Source organism: Martes martes (assembly GCF_963455335.1).
Source record: "Martes martes genome assembly, chromosome: 7".
In the NCBI taxonomy this organism is placed as follows: domain Eukaryota; kingdom Metazoa; phylum Chordata; class Mammalia; order Carnivora; family Mustelidae; genus Martes; species Martes martes.
The window spans coordinates 44,364,468-44,379,278 of record NC_137894.1 but is presented as its reverse complement, the minus strand read 5'-3'; the positions used below and the strand labels follow the sequence as shown (position 1 = coordinate 44,379,278).

Genomic DNA, 14,811 nt, shown 5'->3' with positions numbered 1-14,811 from the left:
GATTTCGGAGACGCAAAAGTATGTATTTGGAATCAGTGGAAGATAGCAAAGCCCTGTTTCCTGTGCCCTGCCTGGGAGACTGGGTACAAGTGACCTGTCTCCAGTCTCTCCAAGAACTTACTTGCCCCGTCTTGAGATGTAATGCACTCATTTGCCATAAGATAAGACACTGCAAATATAAAAGGGTCCCTTTTGGCCATGTCAATAGACCTTGACCTCATACAACCAGATTTGCTAAGGAAAGGAAGCCCCCACTTGAGTAACTCAGGTTCAACTTTTGTGAAGGTCTACATAAACTGCACTAAAGGAGTAAGGCGTTGATGCTGATTTGAATGAAGGAGACTGGGAACAGGGAGGGAAAAGTGGTTAGTCCAGAATCGTGGCATCGGCCACTCACTGCTCGAGCTGGGAGGTAGTGAGCGGCCAACCACCAGACACCCTCATTTCACAGCATTTGACAGGACAAGACCTGGCTGGAATCAGCCGGCTGGTCATCCCCAGAGCTGGAGTCAGAACCGTAAGTGGTTCTCCTCACAGTCGTGGAATCGTCCTCTCTCGGTTCTTGTCCGGTCATTGGTAGCTATTTATTATTTAGATGTTTTATAAGCAGACCCTTCTCTGTAACTAAGAGCTTGTGAACACAAATCGAAATGACCTGAGAAATGCCCCCAAGTCTTTCAGGGAAATGAGAGGGGACTGTGACCTTCCTCTGTCACCTGGCCAGTCTGACTCCTATCGCCCTTTGGCATCAGAACTTGATGCCAAGGGGAGAGGCCAAGGAGTCTGGTGGAACGCCCAGCCAGAGGAGTCCCTGGGTTCCCCGCCACCTGGGCATACCAGGCATTATAACAGTGGAGTCAAGGGCAGGACAGGGCTGATGGTGGCTGGATGGGTGTTGGGAAAGGAATGTTTCACTGGTACGTAGAGGGAGATGGGCCTGGGGAGCACTGCTAGGCCATATCAGCCGTGAAGGAGGAGTTTTTATTCACCAGGTATTGAGCAGTTGGGCAAAGGCCACCTGGGCTATTGTGGAGGGGAGGCTGAATGTGTGACATCTTCCCGATTACGGACTCCCAAGGAAGCTGGAGAGTTGGCACCTGGGGAAGGCAACAGCATGTCCCCCCGGGCTGAGGCCAATGTGCATGGCATGTGATAGCTCAGCTTTGCGTTGGGAAAGGTGGAGATAGCATGGCAACCGGTGAGTCTGCAGCGGCAGGAGGTGGCAGTGAAGTGATAATGACAGGAGAAGCTGGTCTCCCCCACGAGCCCTCTCCCCAGACTGCCCAGCCTCACCTACATGTGATTATGAAGACAGTGGCCCCCCCACCTCGCTCTGATACACAGTATAGCTGGCCCGTGTGGTAGGTGGCTGTGTGCCCGCTACCAATCCCACTGTCCATCTCTGGAAATGTCTGTGGCACTGCATGGCCTTTTCTCCTTTGTCTGTGAAACTCTTGGCCCATGGAGAAGATTCTTTGCCCCGTAGAGGAGACCCAGCAGTGGGCATATTTGAGGAACAGAAGGAACCAGTTCGTTGGGACAAATACTGATTGTGCTCTGGCTCTGGAGGGAGGTGACAGATAAGGACAAGACAACCCCTGAATAAAGCACTCAGTCTGGGACAGATGGGAACCATGGTACCACCACCCCCCCGAGCTGGGAGATGGGAAAGGCCATGACGAGTCATAAATGGAGGTACCCAGTATTCCAGAAAATGTTAGAGATGAATTTGGACTGAGAAGGGGTCTGAGGGGCAGCAGGGAGCAGAAGTGTTCTCAGGGAGGGACCCCACCCCCTCAACACCTCCTTCCCAAGCTGTAGCCTGAGGAGAAGATGCCATGTAGAATTTGGGGGGGGATGGGCATGAGCCCAGATTGGGGTCCAGAGCCTGGACCTGTTAAATGGAGATAAAAGAGGAGATTTACAGAGATTTAACAGAGAGGCTGTTTTCATTTTGAACTTTTTGTTATGGGAAATATTCACAAATATCCAGAATGGTATAGTGAATTCCAGATACCTCTTGCCCAGCTACAGCAGTGAGCTAGTCACGGCCAGTGATCTCCCATGTACCTGCACTCTGCTGTTTCTGCACTATCTGGAAGCAAACTTTAGACTTATTTATTTCACTCATCTTCAGCATGAATTTCTAAGCACTTTCTTTTTAAAGCTACTCTTGTACCATTATCACACCTGACAAAAGCAAGAATCATTCCTCAATATAATGTGAATAGATATATTTTTTTATATTTTATTTATTTATTTGACAGAGATCACAAGCAGGCAGAGAGGCAGGCAGAGAGAGAGGAGGAAACAGGCTCCCTGCTGAGCAGAAAGCCCGATGCGGGGCTCGATCCCAGGACCCTGAGATCATGACCTGAGCCGAAGGCAGAGGCTTTAACCCACTGAGCCACCCAGGTGCCCCCATGTGAATAGATATTTTATACTCCCATGTCCCCACTTTTCTCCAGGCTGTCCTGTTGCTGTGGGTGGTTTGTTCAAATTGGGATCTAAACACAGTCCATGCATACCATTTGGCTGTGACGTCTCTCAGGTCTCCTGTCTTCTCTAAGAGTACAGGAGGGAGAGCTTTGGAAGCGTTTCCTGGGGACCAAAAATTGCTCAGAAAACTGAAGGTCCTGGAAAGAGAATTAAAAGTACAGAGACCTAACTCAGAGAAGTGAGACCAGGTCAGGCAAGGAAAGGGGGCATTCCCACTCCTTTCCATTGGCTTCTTCAGTACAAGACAACCTTTAGAGACACAGTCTCTCCACAGCTCTCCGCATCCATGCATAAGGAGGCAGGCTCTCAGAAGCCTCAAGTTCTCCTTTCCTAGGAAGACTGGGAGGTGAGAACTAGTAGGGCCCAGGCTCTAGCCCCCAAAAGGGAGAGTTGGAGGTGCCGCCTATAGAGAGACTGGATTTGGGGAGATTGGTGGGGTTGGAGACAGACAGACCTAGGCTGGAGAGGGAAGTGGGTGCTCAGGTGTCCTTGACTTTTCGTGGAGGATGGAACTGGAGAAGTGGCACAGATGGAGGTTTGAGAAGTTGCAATCTGTCTGCAGTTTCTAGAGGAGGGCTGATATTAAGAGAAAATCTGGAGTGTCTCTTCTTATAAAGAGAGTTCCTTTTTTGTGCCTGGGGGATAGTTGCTACACCATCTCTCTGCTCTGTGGGCGTGGGTGCTGACCCAGCACACCCTGCTGGACTTTTCCAAGGCCAATTGGGTCTCCATAAACAAAACCTGACTTGAGCCACAGTGTTCTCTCCTCTTGCCTCCTTTCCCGACATTTTTCCGAGACACTTAACATGCTCCTAGGAGTCTGGTCAGAATTGCCCATGCTCTGGCCAAAGGACCTCAGGGTGGAAGGTGGGTAGTGTGTGTTCACAGGGAGGGGAGGGCCAGGAGAAGGCAGAACACAGCCCCATCCCCCCAGTACCCCTCACTGAATCAGAAGTGTTGGTGCCACATTCCTTCCGGGAACAGATTCCACTGCAGAATTTATGCCCCTGACTTTCAAAGATTCGATGGTAGTGTCAGCATGTGATGAGCCTCTTAGCAACCAAGGAGACCCATTGATCAGGAAAGGCCAGCCTGACAGATTTATGCCTGGCTGGCCCCCTTCTCAGAGTTCATGCTGTTTGTGTAGCACATAGACTGGGCCCTAGAAGCAATCGCATCACCTCCCATTAATGGCCCCTGGGAGTGGTCCCTCCACCCCATATTTTAGTTGGGCCCCTCTGCTCCATGGCTGGCATTGCTGGACCAGGTGGAAGGTAGGATGCCTATTAAAGGGATTCCCCCAACTATATGTTGACCTTCCAGCCATGGGGTTTGGACATTTCTCTTCTGACAAGAGTGCTGATCAGGAAGTGGATAAAAAAGAGGTCCCTTCCCTCCCAGAATCTGCTGATCCCTCGTCAGACTCTCCAAGTAAAGTACAAGGGTCCCCTGCAGGCCTGAGGCTCATAAATGAATGCAGACATTAGCGAAGTTAGAGGTGGAAATGTTCTGTGGGTTGGGAAGGCAGGAAATCACCCTGGAAAGGAGATACTAGTTGCTGGGAGGTGCAGGACAGAGAGAATAACAAAAAACAAATAAGTACAGAATAAAATGTCAGGTAGTGGGACCTGTTATGAAGAAGTAGGGTGTGGGCACAGTGCATTGTATGGGGCTGGTTGCCCCCATACAATGTTGGGATGCTGTTTTATACAGAGCAGTCAAGGAAGGCTTCCTGAGGAAGTGACGTTTGAACAAAGACTGAACAAAGTGACAAAGTGAATGTATGAAGGAGCAAGGGCAAAGACCCTGAGATTTTGGGTTCCTGGGCCAACAAGCAGACTGGAGGAGCCACAGCAAGAGAAAGGAGAAAGGGAGGAAATCAGGTTGGAGAAGGACCCAGATGGTACAGGCTTTTGGGGATCTTGGTGAACTTGTTGGTTTCCATCAAGAGTGTGGGAAAGAAGCTTCTGGAAGGCTTTGATACCAGGAAAAAGCAAGATCTGCCCTCAGGTGAGACCTAGACCCAGGACTGGGCTTGCAGGTGCAGCACAGGAGGTGAGAGGCGATTAAGGAAAGAGCTAGGAGAGATTAGCCGCATGGTCCTTTCAGTGGCCTCACCCTCTTCTCATCTTTTCCCTCTCCATCTTCTTCCTTCTCCTCCCCTCATTCCTCCTCACTCTTTGGCCCAAAGTGTTTTAATTCGGGAGAGTGAACAGCCCCTGGCTTTCTATCCCCCCTCCAATGTCAAGGGTATGCACACTTTCCTCTCTGCTCCCTGACCCCCACAGAGCTGTGCTGGCTCCCAGGCAGAGCCCTGGGGAGCCATGGTGTCACGGCTGCTGATCCAGGTACCTGGGCCTGTCATTGGCAGGAGTGAGCAGATGTCAGGTGTCTCTTCAGCAACTCGGGGAAACTAAGGATACAGCTGTTAAGTACCCACTGGTGCTCAGGGTGGGGAGGAGGTGGGGCCGAGGACACTGACAAAATCATGAAGAAAATCCTTTCTGTGACCTCCAGTTGTTTTTCGCTAGGGAGATGGCCCCACTGCAGAGCTGGCCAAGGTTGGTGAGAAATACTGAGGGAACCCACCTGTGTTTCGGTTATGGCGGGGAGGGAGGCATTGCTTTTCGGAAGCTGTCTTGGGGAATGGACATGTTTGAACTGGGCTTTGAAACACAGGGGGGCCTTCCAAGAGCAGGGATTGGGTGGACATGGAAAGTGCATCTCCTGCTGGATTTTAGGTCCCCTGCTGTGTGGGCCAGCCCTATGCGCCGGCTTCCCCAGTGCTGAGGGCCATGATGAGAAATCGAGAATGGAGGAGTGCTCCAATATGGATGAGAGACAAGGCCAGCGCTCAGGAACCCGCGAGCTACGTCACTCAGCATTCACTGCGAAGCCACATGAGGCATTGCTGTGAGGAGGCTGTCAGAGCAGAGAGAAAAATCAAGCTGGATGGGCCCCTATGGATCACCTACGGCAGTTCATTTTCTTGGGGTCACAGAGTTCTCCAAGAATGGATGAAATCTATCTGCTCTCCTCGGAAGAACTGCCTGCCTGTACACACCCATTAAATTAAATTTTTTATTGAGATACAATTCACATACCCTAAAATTCCCCATTTAAAAGAATACAATTCGGTATTCTTTAGTATCTTCACAAGGTTGTGCAACAATCACCACCACCCAACTCCAGGACATTTTCTCACAACAAAAAGAAACCTTATACCCCCTCAGAGTCCTCTCCCAGCACCCCCTCTCCAGCCCTGGCCACTATCAATCTCATTTCTGTCTCTATCAATTTGCCTATTCTGGGCATTTTATGAAAATAGAATCATACATATGTGTGCCTTTTGTGACATAATATTTTCAAGGTTCATCCACATTGTAGCATCTGTCAGAATAGTGGACCCAGGTTTGAACTGCGGGGGTCCACATTATTTTTCTAAACACAGTACAGCATTGTAAATGTATTTTCTCATCCTTATAATTTTCTCAAGCTTGCTTTATTTTAAGAATACAGTACATAAAACATATAACATACAAAACATGTCAGTTGACTATTTATGTTATCAAGGAGGTTTCCGGTCAACAAGAGGCTATTAGTGGATAAGTTTTTGGGGAGTCAAAAGTTATATGTGGGTTTTTGTCTGTCTCAGGGTTCAGTGCCCTAACCCTGCATTGTTGAAGGTCAACTATAGTATGAGTAATGTTTCTACATTATATTCCATTGTATGGAATTTTTTTCACTCATCGGGTGGTGCACATTTCAGTTGTGTCTACTTTTTGGCTATTATGAATAATGCTGCCCTGAAGATTCATGTACAAGTTTACACACTAAAATTTGCAAACCATTTTGGGAGGTTCATAGAACCTCTGAAAGCTGTCTTTTGATCTAGGAAAACCTTGTTTTACAGGAAGGGAGGAATTCAAGGGGGAATGGACTCATGAAATTGTGTACATTAAATATGTCCAGATTTTTATATGTCATCTCTACCTTAATAAAGCTATTATCCCCATAACACAGATGAGAAAACTGAGGCTTAGCAAAGCCAGCCAGGCTTGTCGGAGAAGTCAGGATTTAAGCTGAGCTTTACCCGCCAGGCTGTGAAAGGCAACTCTACATCCCATTTCCTCTCCCCTGCCACCGAAGCCCCTGTTTCCTTCAGTTTACTTGTGAATGGAGTCCTGATGTTCTATTTGCCCTCTATTTTGCTAAGCCCAGTGGCAGCCCAGCACACAGTGGGCATCCTAGACTGCTGTCCGATGACCCTTCCCCAAAGTGAGCAATGCCTGAAGGCCCTGCCTCCCGTTCTTCCGCTCTGAGGGACGCGTCTCCTGCCCACCCAGAGTGTGTGTTCGGCTGTGTTATAATATAGCTCAGGGGCCCCAGGGGCATCTCCGAAACAGCTGAGACATCTGTAACCTTTGGCCTCAATGCGATGTTCCCCTGCATGCCCTGCCCTAGGGAGAGGTGGCAGAGTCAGGCTAAGGATGCTATGTGGCTGGGGCTTTGGAGAGCGGGGTGGCTGCCGACCCAAGCCCAACATCAGCCACCAAACTCTGCTTTGTCTCCCAGCCAGTGGACAACCAGCAAGCCCTGGTCCGCAGGGAGTCTGTGGTCAACCTGGAGAACTTCAAGAAGCAGTATGTCCGCAGGCGATGGAAGGTGTGTCAGGGTTAGGGGGTGGGGAGCAGGGGACCCCGGCGGGTCTCTGTGCACCGTCTCACCTGGCAGTCCCTCTCTCCCCCTCTCTCCCTCAGCTCTCCTTCAGCATCGTCTCCTTGTGCAACCACCTCACCCGCTCCCTGATGAAGAAGGTGCACCTGCGGCCAGATGAGGACCTGGTAGGGAAATGCAGTGTTCTCTTGTTGGGCAGGATTCTGGGGTGGCCTGGAGCTTGGGGGTGGAAGGGAGCAGGTGGGTGCTAACTATTTCCCACTGGTTCCACTCTTCCTGTCCTCCTCTGCACTGTGTGATCAGCAGAGGCCACATGTTCAGGGGGACCCCTAGGGCAGTCCTGGGAGGGGAGCACTCCAAGGGGGCAGCATGGGCTTCTGGAGGATCTTGCATCTTTGCCTAGTGGACCATCAAAGGGACAGCTGCTGCCACTTTACTGCCCTAGTCTTTCCCTGAGGACTTGTGGCCTGCTGGAGACCTTGAGGGCTCTGAATAACGCAACTACCAGAGTCAACCCAAAATATATTCCTGACAATCCAAAGATGTGTTGTAGAATGGAAGCTTAATATTCATCTTTCAATTTGCCCATTTCTGTTTTGCTTTAGATTGCTGTCAATAACAACAACAACAACAACAATATTTAGATGACATTTGACTAGCTTGTAACTATTCATGTACATTTAAAATGAACTTACTGTGATCAGGAGCGTGGCCTCTGGAACTAGACTTTCAAAATTCATATTGGCCACTTACTAGCTGTGTGACCTTGAGGAAATGACTTAACCTCTCTGTGCCAAAATGCTATCCTGTGTAAAATGGGGTTAATAACAGTTCCTACCTCATAGAGTAGTCACAAGGACTAAATGAGGACCTATCCTTAGAGCCTGGCATTAGAAGTGCTCAGTGTGTATTCACAGTTGTGATTGTGTAAAATCTCCCCGTAGACTAAAATGCAGTGCCAAGTGCTTTTGAATGCAGTTAGTGTTTCGGCCGTAGAGGTCCCCGGTACGGACGCTCCCTGTTGCTCATCAAAGTGAGGAGGCCCCAGAAGTGTCTGGGATGGCACAGGAAGGGCAGCTGCCTAAGACAGATGGGGCCGTCAGCCCTGAACAATCCCAGGACATGCAGTGCTCGGGCTGCATCCCGGGACCTCCCTCTGCACCAGGTCCTGGGGTCCACTTTCTTTAGCCAAAGCTCTTGTTGGTTCTTACTCTTGATTTGAGGATTTGTGGCACCAGAGGCCCCAAGCAACTGTGTGGCTTTGGCAAAGCCGTGTCCCTTCTCTGATGGCTCTCCTCACCTGCTATTCAAGGGGACTGGACTTTCCCTCTGAAAATCCCTGTTAATGACAGGCAGACTTTCCCCCAGCTTACTTTTTCATTGTTTGGCTCTGACTCATGCTAAAAAATTGCTATTCAGCAGAGCTTGAGTTATTTTTATTGTTATAGCCAGGCTTGGTCCAGGATGTACTTGGCTAAAGTTAATCTTGACCTTGGATTTCCAACTGGCTTAGGCCAGGGGAAGGAGAGAGAGAGAGAGAAAGCTCCGGGAAGGCACATGGCAAGTGAGTTGCTCTGATATGATGGAGGCCATGGGCAGACAGGACCAGAGAATAGTTGAAAGAATGTAAATTTCTTAAAATTTTTTTAAGATTTTATTTATTTATTTGACAGAGAGAGACACAGCGAGAGAGGGAACACAGCAGAGGGAGTGGGAGAGGGAGAAGCAGGCTTCCCGAGGAGCAGGGAACCGGATGTAGGGCTCTATCCCAGGACCTCGGGATCATAACCTGAGCCAAAGGCAGATGCTTAACGACTGAGCCACCCAGGCACCCCTGTAAATTTCTTTCTTAATTTTTGTCCTTGTGCACACATTTTTAAATATAGCCTTCTTTTTACTTAAACATTCAGTGCCATCAGCTCAATGCCTCATTCTACAAGTGGAAAAGGAAGGCTTGGGTCCCAGACATCTATTATATAGTTTTCTCAGAGGAAATTTCCTTTAAATGATGATGATGATGATAGATTCTTTTGTTCAGGCACCCTTAAAATTGAACATCTAACAATGGAGTATTTATGAGACACTGAAGTCTTTCTGGATTAGTACCTTTCTTAATAAATTTTAGTAATTTGTTTAGACTGTGGCTCAGGTCCTGCATCAGTCTCCTTGCTCAGCAGGGATCCTGCTTCTCCCTCTACCTGCCACTCCCCCTGCTTGTGCGCTCTCTCTCCAACCAATAAATAAATAAAATCTTCAAAGAATTTGATTAGACTGATATGACCTGAATAAAAAAGGCACCGTGATCTCCAGAATGGCTGCCTTGACTCTGGTTCCGCCATGGAATACACTTTACTCTTTTCCCCTTTCATAAAGATGGAGCACAAAAGCCAGAAGAGCAACCTGAGCCAGTCAGAGCAGAGTGGGTGTGGGGCAGCGGCCATCAGAGCTTCGGGAGGTCCCTGTGGCTCACCCCTGCCCCCCCATTCTCTCCAGGCTGAGTTCGGGAGACCCGTCAACCTGTTACGTGGCAGCTACAACAAACACCAGATATTATCTTGATGATTATTATGATTTGGGTTCTCCTGGTGCCTGGTTTCTCTTAGATGTGCTGCCTGCTTTCCTTCCTCCTGGGAAGGAGGCCTCCAGGCAGTTGATCTGGCCCCATTTCAAGTCCTTCCCTACCCCCACCCAATCCCCCTCAAGACTCCAGACAGAGCAACAGCCTTCGCCTCAATATCCACCTCCCTGGCTTATAGGCCCCTGGCCCAGGTGTGTCAGCCGGGCTACCCAGCACAACCCCGTCCCTGGCCTCTCATGACCCCCTTACCCTGGGCCTCTTTTTTTTTTCCCCAGAGGAATTGTGAGAGTGACACAGAGGAGGACATCGCCAAGAGGAAAGCTCTCCACCACCGTAGGAGGAGCAGTACCTCCTAGCTGGCCCGGCTCTCTCTGCGCAGACTCTGGGTCCCCCCTCATTACCAGTGCCCAGGCATTCTGTATCCCTGAATGCTTTGCAAGACAGATGGGCCTGTGGGATTCAGAAGACTTTAGGGAGGAGCAAGGAGCCCCTGGGAGCAGTGGCCGTCTCCTAAGGAGGATGCCCCAACATTCCCAAGCTCTTACTCTCCATAAAACGGGCTTTCACCTGTCTTCCAACCTCAGAACCTGGGATGAGGTGTGGACTTGAGAAAACAATGTCAATGAACATCATCACCATGGGGGAAAGGTCAGACTCTGGCAGGTTTCCTCACAGGATGAGGGAGTTCAGAACTAGCCTGGTCAAAAATTACACCAGAAAGACAGAGGCCTCCCCCGTGGGAGGAGGGTGTGAGGGACCAATCCTGTGACCTCCCAGGACCCACATGGAGTCCGTATGTTGGGCTGACCAACATATTAGACCTTCTAAAGCAGCCAACTGTATTATAATTTTTTTCACTTTTATTAAACTTCTGATTTGCCTGATGCTTGGCTTCTTTTAGGGCTATCCCCATCTGGTTTCCTTTAGCTCAGGTGCCTGACTCTAGGGGAGCATCCAGGGTTAGGGTGCTGAGGGGACAGTGCCTCAGAAGGTCACAGTGAACCATTCCCTCTGGATCATAAGGCACCTGCCTTCTACACCCTTCCCTAAAGATTTTCCACCCCCTCCCCCCAATCAGCACAGACACAGCATATAAAGCCTGTGCCCCCTCCACCACTACTACCATCGCCCCTGTGGGTAGGGGCTCAGTTGTGTCTCCCAATCCCCGGTACCACAGAATATGACTATATATGGAGATAGGGTCTTTAAAGGGTAATTACGTTAAAATGAAGTCATTGGGTTGGGCCCCAATCCAACATGCTGATGTCCTTATAAGACAAGGAGATAGGACATCAAAGAAGGACCGTGTAAAGACACAGAGAGAAGACAGCCATCTACAAGGTAAGTAGAGAGGCCTCAGAAGAAACCAACCTTGCCAACACCTCGGACTAATGGCCTCAAGAGCTGTGGAAAATAAATTCCTGTTGTTTGAGCCACCCATCTGTACTACTTTGTTAGGGCAGCCCTAGAAAATAAGTACACCTGCCAACTATGGCCAAGATGGGGAAGGGGAATTTTTTTTTAAAGATATAATTTACTTATTTGAGATAAGAGAGAGAACACAAGTTGGGGGACGGGGAACAGGGAGAGAGGGAGAAGCAGACTCCCCATTGAGCAGGAAGCCCAACATGGGGCTGGATTCCAGGACCCTGAGATCATGACCTGAGCTGAAGGCAGATGCTTAACCCACTGAGCCACCCAGGTGCCCAGGGCAGGGGACTTTTTTTGAAAGATACGGATGGAGAAGGGCAAAGAAGGAACCACAGGGAGAAAGGAGAGGAGAAAGAGATGGGTTACCTGGACCCTGGAAGTAAGGGAACCTTAATGACGTAGAAATCTGGGCCCTGCTTTCCAAGCCAAAAGAATGGTGACACTGACCAGAAGCCTGAGAGAAGGGCCTTAGAAGCCAGAGATCAGGGTGAAGCACTGAGACTGAGAAAGCATGTGGGAAGAGGTGGGAAGAAAGGGGAAGTTTTGGAAGGTGAGTGAGGGGGAAAATGAGCCAGGAAGAATAGAGGGGGAAAGGAAAAAGGGCCCAAAAGAAAGGGTCCAGGAGAAAGGCTGAGTCAGCAGCAGGTTTGAAGCACATCCTGTGAGGGAGTGGGCCACACCGCCCTCAGTCAGTGCATGGATCCAGAGCAAAATGGCTCCAGGGGAATGTAAAGGCAGCCCAGTTTCAGAGAACCTTCCGGGAAGAAAGGGACTGGAGCTGTCAATGTGTTGAGGAAGCTCTGCAACTGGCCTGTGGTTCCTGGGTGTCCCCCATTCTCGGGCGGAACCAGTTTTGTGCCTCACTGCAGCTTCTGGAGGACAGCTGACGCTGGGAACCAGGTCCAGGGCCCCAGGGCCTGTGAGGGCCTGTGGCAGGGCACATCTGTCAGTGGAGAATGTTCCAGAACAGGGGCTCGGTGGGAGCTCCTAGGAAGTAATGTGTGGTAGAGGATAGAGGACTGACCTCTTGCTGGGAAGCAGAACAGTGACCAGCGTTGACAAACCTAGCCATGAGTTTCCAACCTTGAGCACAGAGTTAAACTTTTGGGGTTTGTGTGGCCCAGCTGCTACATTTAACTGAAGAGGAAACCAAAGCCTGGAGAGAGGAAGTGACTTGTTCTGTGTCACACAGCACATATGTGAAAATGTCTGATGAAAGCCAAGACTTCCTGACTCCTAGAACAGTGCTCCTTTCTTCAGTCCGGTGAACTGTGTACACCCTTAAGAGGATGGACCTTTCACTTTGCCTCATTTTAAACACGTTCTCGTCAGTCCTTTACTGCACCCTGCTTTTTGTACTTCATTCCTGGAAATGGATGACATTGTCACACATACTTCTGTCTATCTTTTCAGAATAAAGGACACTGCTGCTAAGTGGGGACATCAGTCCATCTCCATGGGTTGTGAGTTAGTCAGGGAACTAGTATGTGCTTGGCAGTGTTCTAGATGCTGGGGTTAGGAGAGTGAACAGGACAGACATCTTGCCTGCCCTGAAGGGGTCCACAGTCCAGGACTCCCACCTGCCCACAGACGGTTCCTCCTAGGCTGTTATGCCCCAATAACGGGTCCGTGATTAAAGGAGCGAGACTGATACAAAGCGAAGGTCAAGCAAAGCTTTATTTCGCGCCAAGCATCAAGAATCTAACCGAACGTTCGGGGCCGCACCTCTTACAAGAGAGGGCGACCCTTCTCTGTTTCACAGTCTAGCTTTTAAGGGCAAAGGCCATGCGGTTGGGCCTGGCCACGCACAGGTGACCAATGAGATTGTAACACACACAGGAAACTCCACAGTGATGCTAGGTGACCAATTGAATTATAATTTACCCTAGTAGACATTTGAATCAGCCTATTACACCTTGATTAGGATTGGCGCCAAAAGGGTTCCCAAAGGGCGGGGGCCCATGCTCCTTGGTAGCTAGGGAGACAGTATGCAACCCCCTACTGATCGGATGTCTCCACCTGGCCTGACCCATCTTTGTATCTGGGCATTGTTACCTGGAGCTGGTTTCCAGGACCCGCCTTTAAGTGAATCCCCTGGGGGAAGGGGAGCAGGACAGTTCAAGGGCTAAACAACAAGGTTTTGTTTAACCTCAATGAAAGCCTCTTGACAAAATATAAACATAAAATAGGTCCTTACAAAGCTTCTTCTCAATCAAGCCCGGCTGCCTGAGTCCCCTCAGCCCAGCTGTCTGGTGTTTGATGGCCCCTACTAGGTTTCCCAAATCCCTTGGGAAGCACAGGGCAAGGCAATGAACAGAGGGGGCTCTTTGAGGATGCCTTTGAGGTCCAGCAACCAGAAGAAGCCAGGTGCCCATGCCGCTCCCATACAGAGGCTCAGTCCCTGTGTAGTGTCTCTGCTGGCAGATGGCGGGTGCCCTCCAGGTGCGAAGATCAAGGGAGCAGCTGGCAATGGGAACCAGGTATGTAGGGTTGGCTCTGAAGAAGGCTGTGTTGGCCAGCTGACACTTCAAGGCTGAAAGAAACCACAGTGTACTCTGAGGCGAATGGAATATTCCAGTGACGAAAGCTATGCTAGGTTGAAAAGGCAGGTCTTCAAAGAGATCTGAGGGAGCCCTGCCCCAGAGTGTTTGCCTGTGTATTTTTGCTGGGTGCTGCATTAATATTTCACAAATGCACACATAAATATTTGAGTGCTCTGTGTTTTAATGTCAATCTCACCAGCCTTCCTGACTCCAGATCTTAGATCACATTTGCCTTTTCCACTCACATATTTATTTGGTGAAAAACCTATTTGGGAAGCAAGTGCAGACCATATCATAAGAGGTGAACCACAGAATCTCTGCGAAAGAAAAGTCAAGCCCAGTGCTCTACAAAGTCGGTATATGTGAAAAGAGCTAAACTGAGGACTGAGATATCACAAGGAATTTTATCTGGCACTGGCTTGGAGAACTTTCTTTCCATCTGGTTCCCAGCTCGATGTCATCCCGTCATTGTTCTGTTCGTGGTAGCTGGACCCCATAGAATAATGTCTTCAGTGGTCAGCTGAGAGGATCCCATTCTAAGCAAACCTTGATGGGCTTAGGGATGGGAGCAATTGAAGAGCGGTAAACAATGGGTAATTGACATTTCAAAAAGCAGAAACACACTCATAGTTTCTCTCTCCGTTTTTCCCTCTCTCACTAGTTCTCTTTTTCTCTCCCTCTCCATCCATTTGCAAGTCATAATATATAACTCAAGTACATATTTTAGTAATGTCTTCAGTTACTGGATAAAATTCATATTCCCACTTCTTAATCTAAAAAACAGTTGATTGGAAAAAAAAAGTTGATTGTATTATCTAGGGGGAAGTAATTTTGTAAGGATTCCCCCCCCTCCCCGTGGATCAGTGATCTCCACTGCTGAGCTAGAAGAAAAACAAGAGGAAAAGAAAACAATAGAAGCTTGAAGTAATTTTTAAAAACCTGTTCTGCAAGAGGAACCCTTCATATGCAGGCTTTTACTGTATCCTCTTCATAACCTTATAAGGGGAACAAGAGCCCCATTTATACAGATGAGGAAGCTGAGACTCAATCGAGTTAAGAAATTTGCATGCAATCTCACAGCTT

General features: G+C 49.2%; 1 protein-coding gene across 5 annotated transcripts in view; it reads left to right on the top strand.

Annotated features, from left to right (window-relative positions):
- Positions 1-10,638, top strand: part of DAPK2 (death associated protein kinase 2) — a 116,645-nt gene extending 106,007 nt beyond the window's left edge. For all 5 annotated transcript variants that reach the window (XM_080809308.1, XM_080809309.1, XM_080809311.1 and 2 more), the window contains 3 exons: positions 7,075-7,164; positions 7,260-7,343; positions 10,030-10,638. In XM_080809308.1, the coding sequence (XP_080665434.1) occupies positions 7,075-7,164; positions 7,260-7,343; positions 10,030-10,110 (255 nt within the window). In that variant the 3' untranslated portion in view covers positions 10,111-10,638. The remainder of the gene's footprint in view (positions 1-7,074; positions 7,165-7,259; positions 7,344-10,029) is intronic.
- Positions 10,639-14,811: the final 4,173 nt, after the last annotated feature.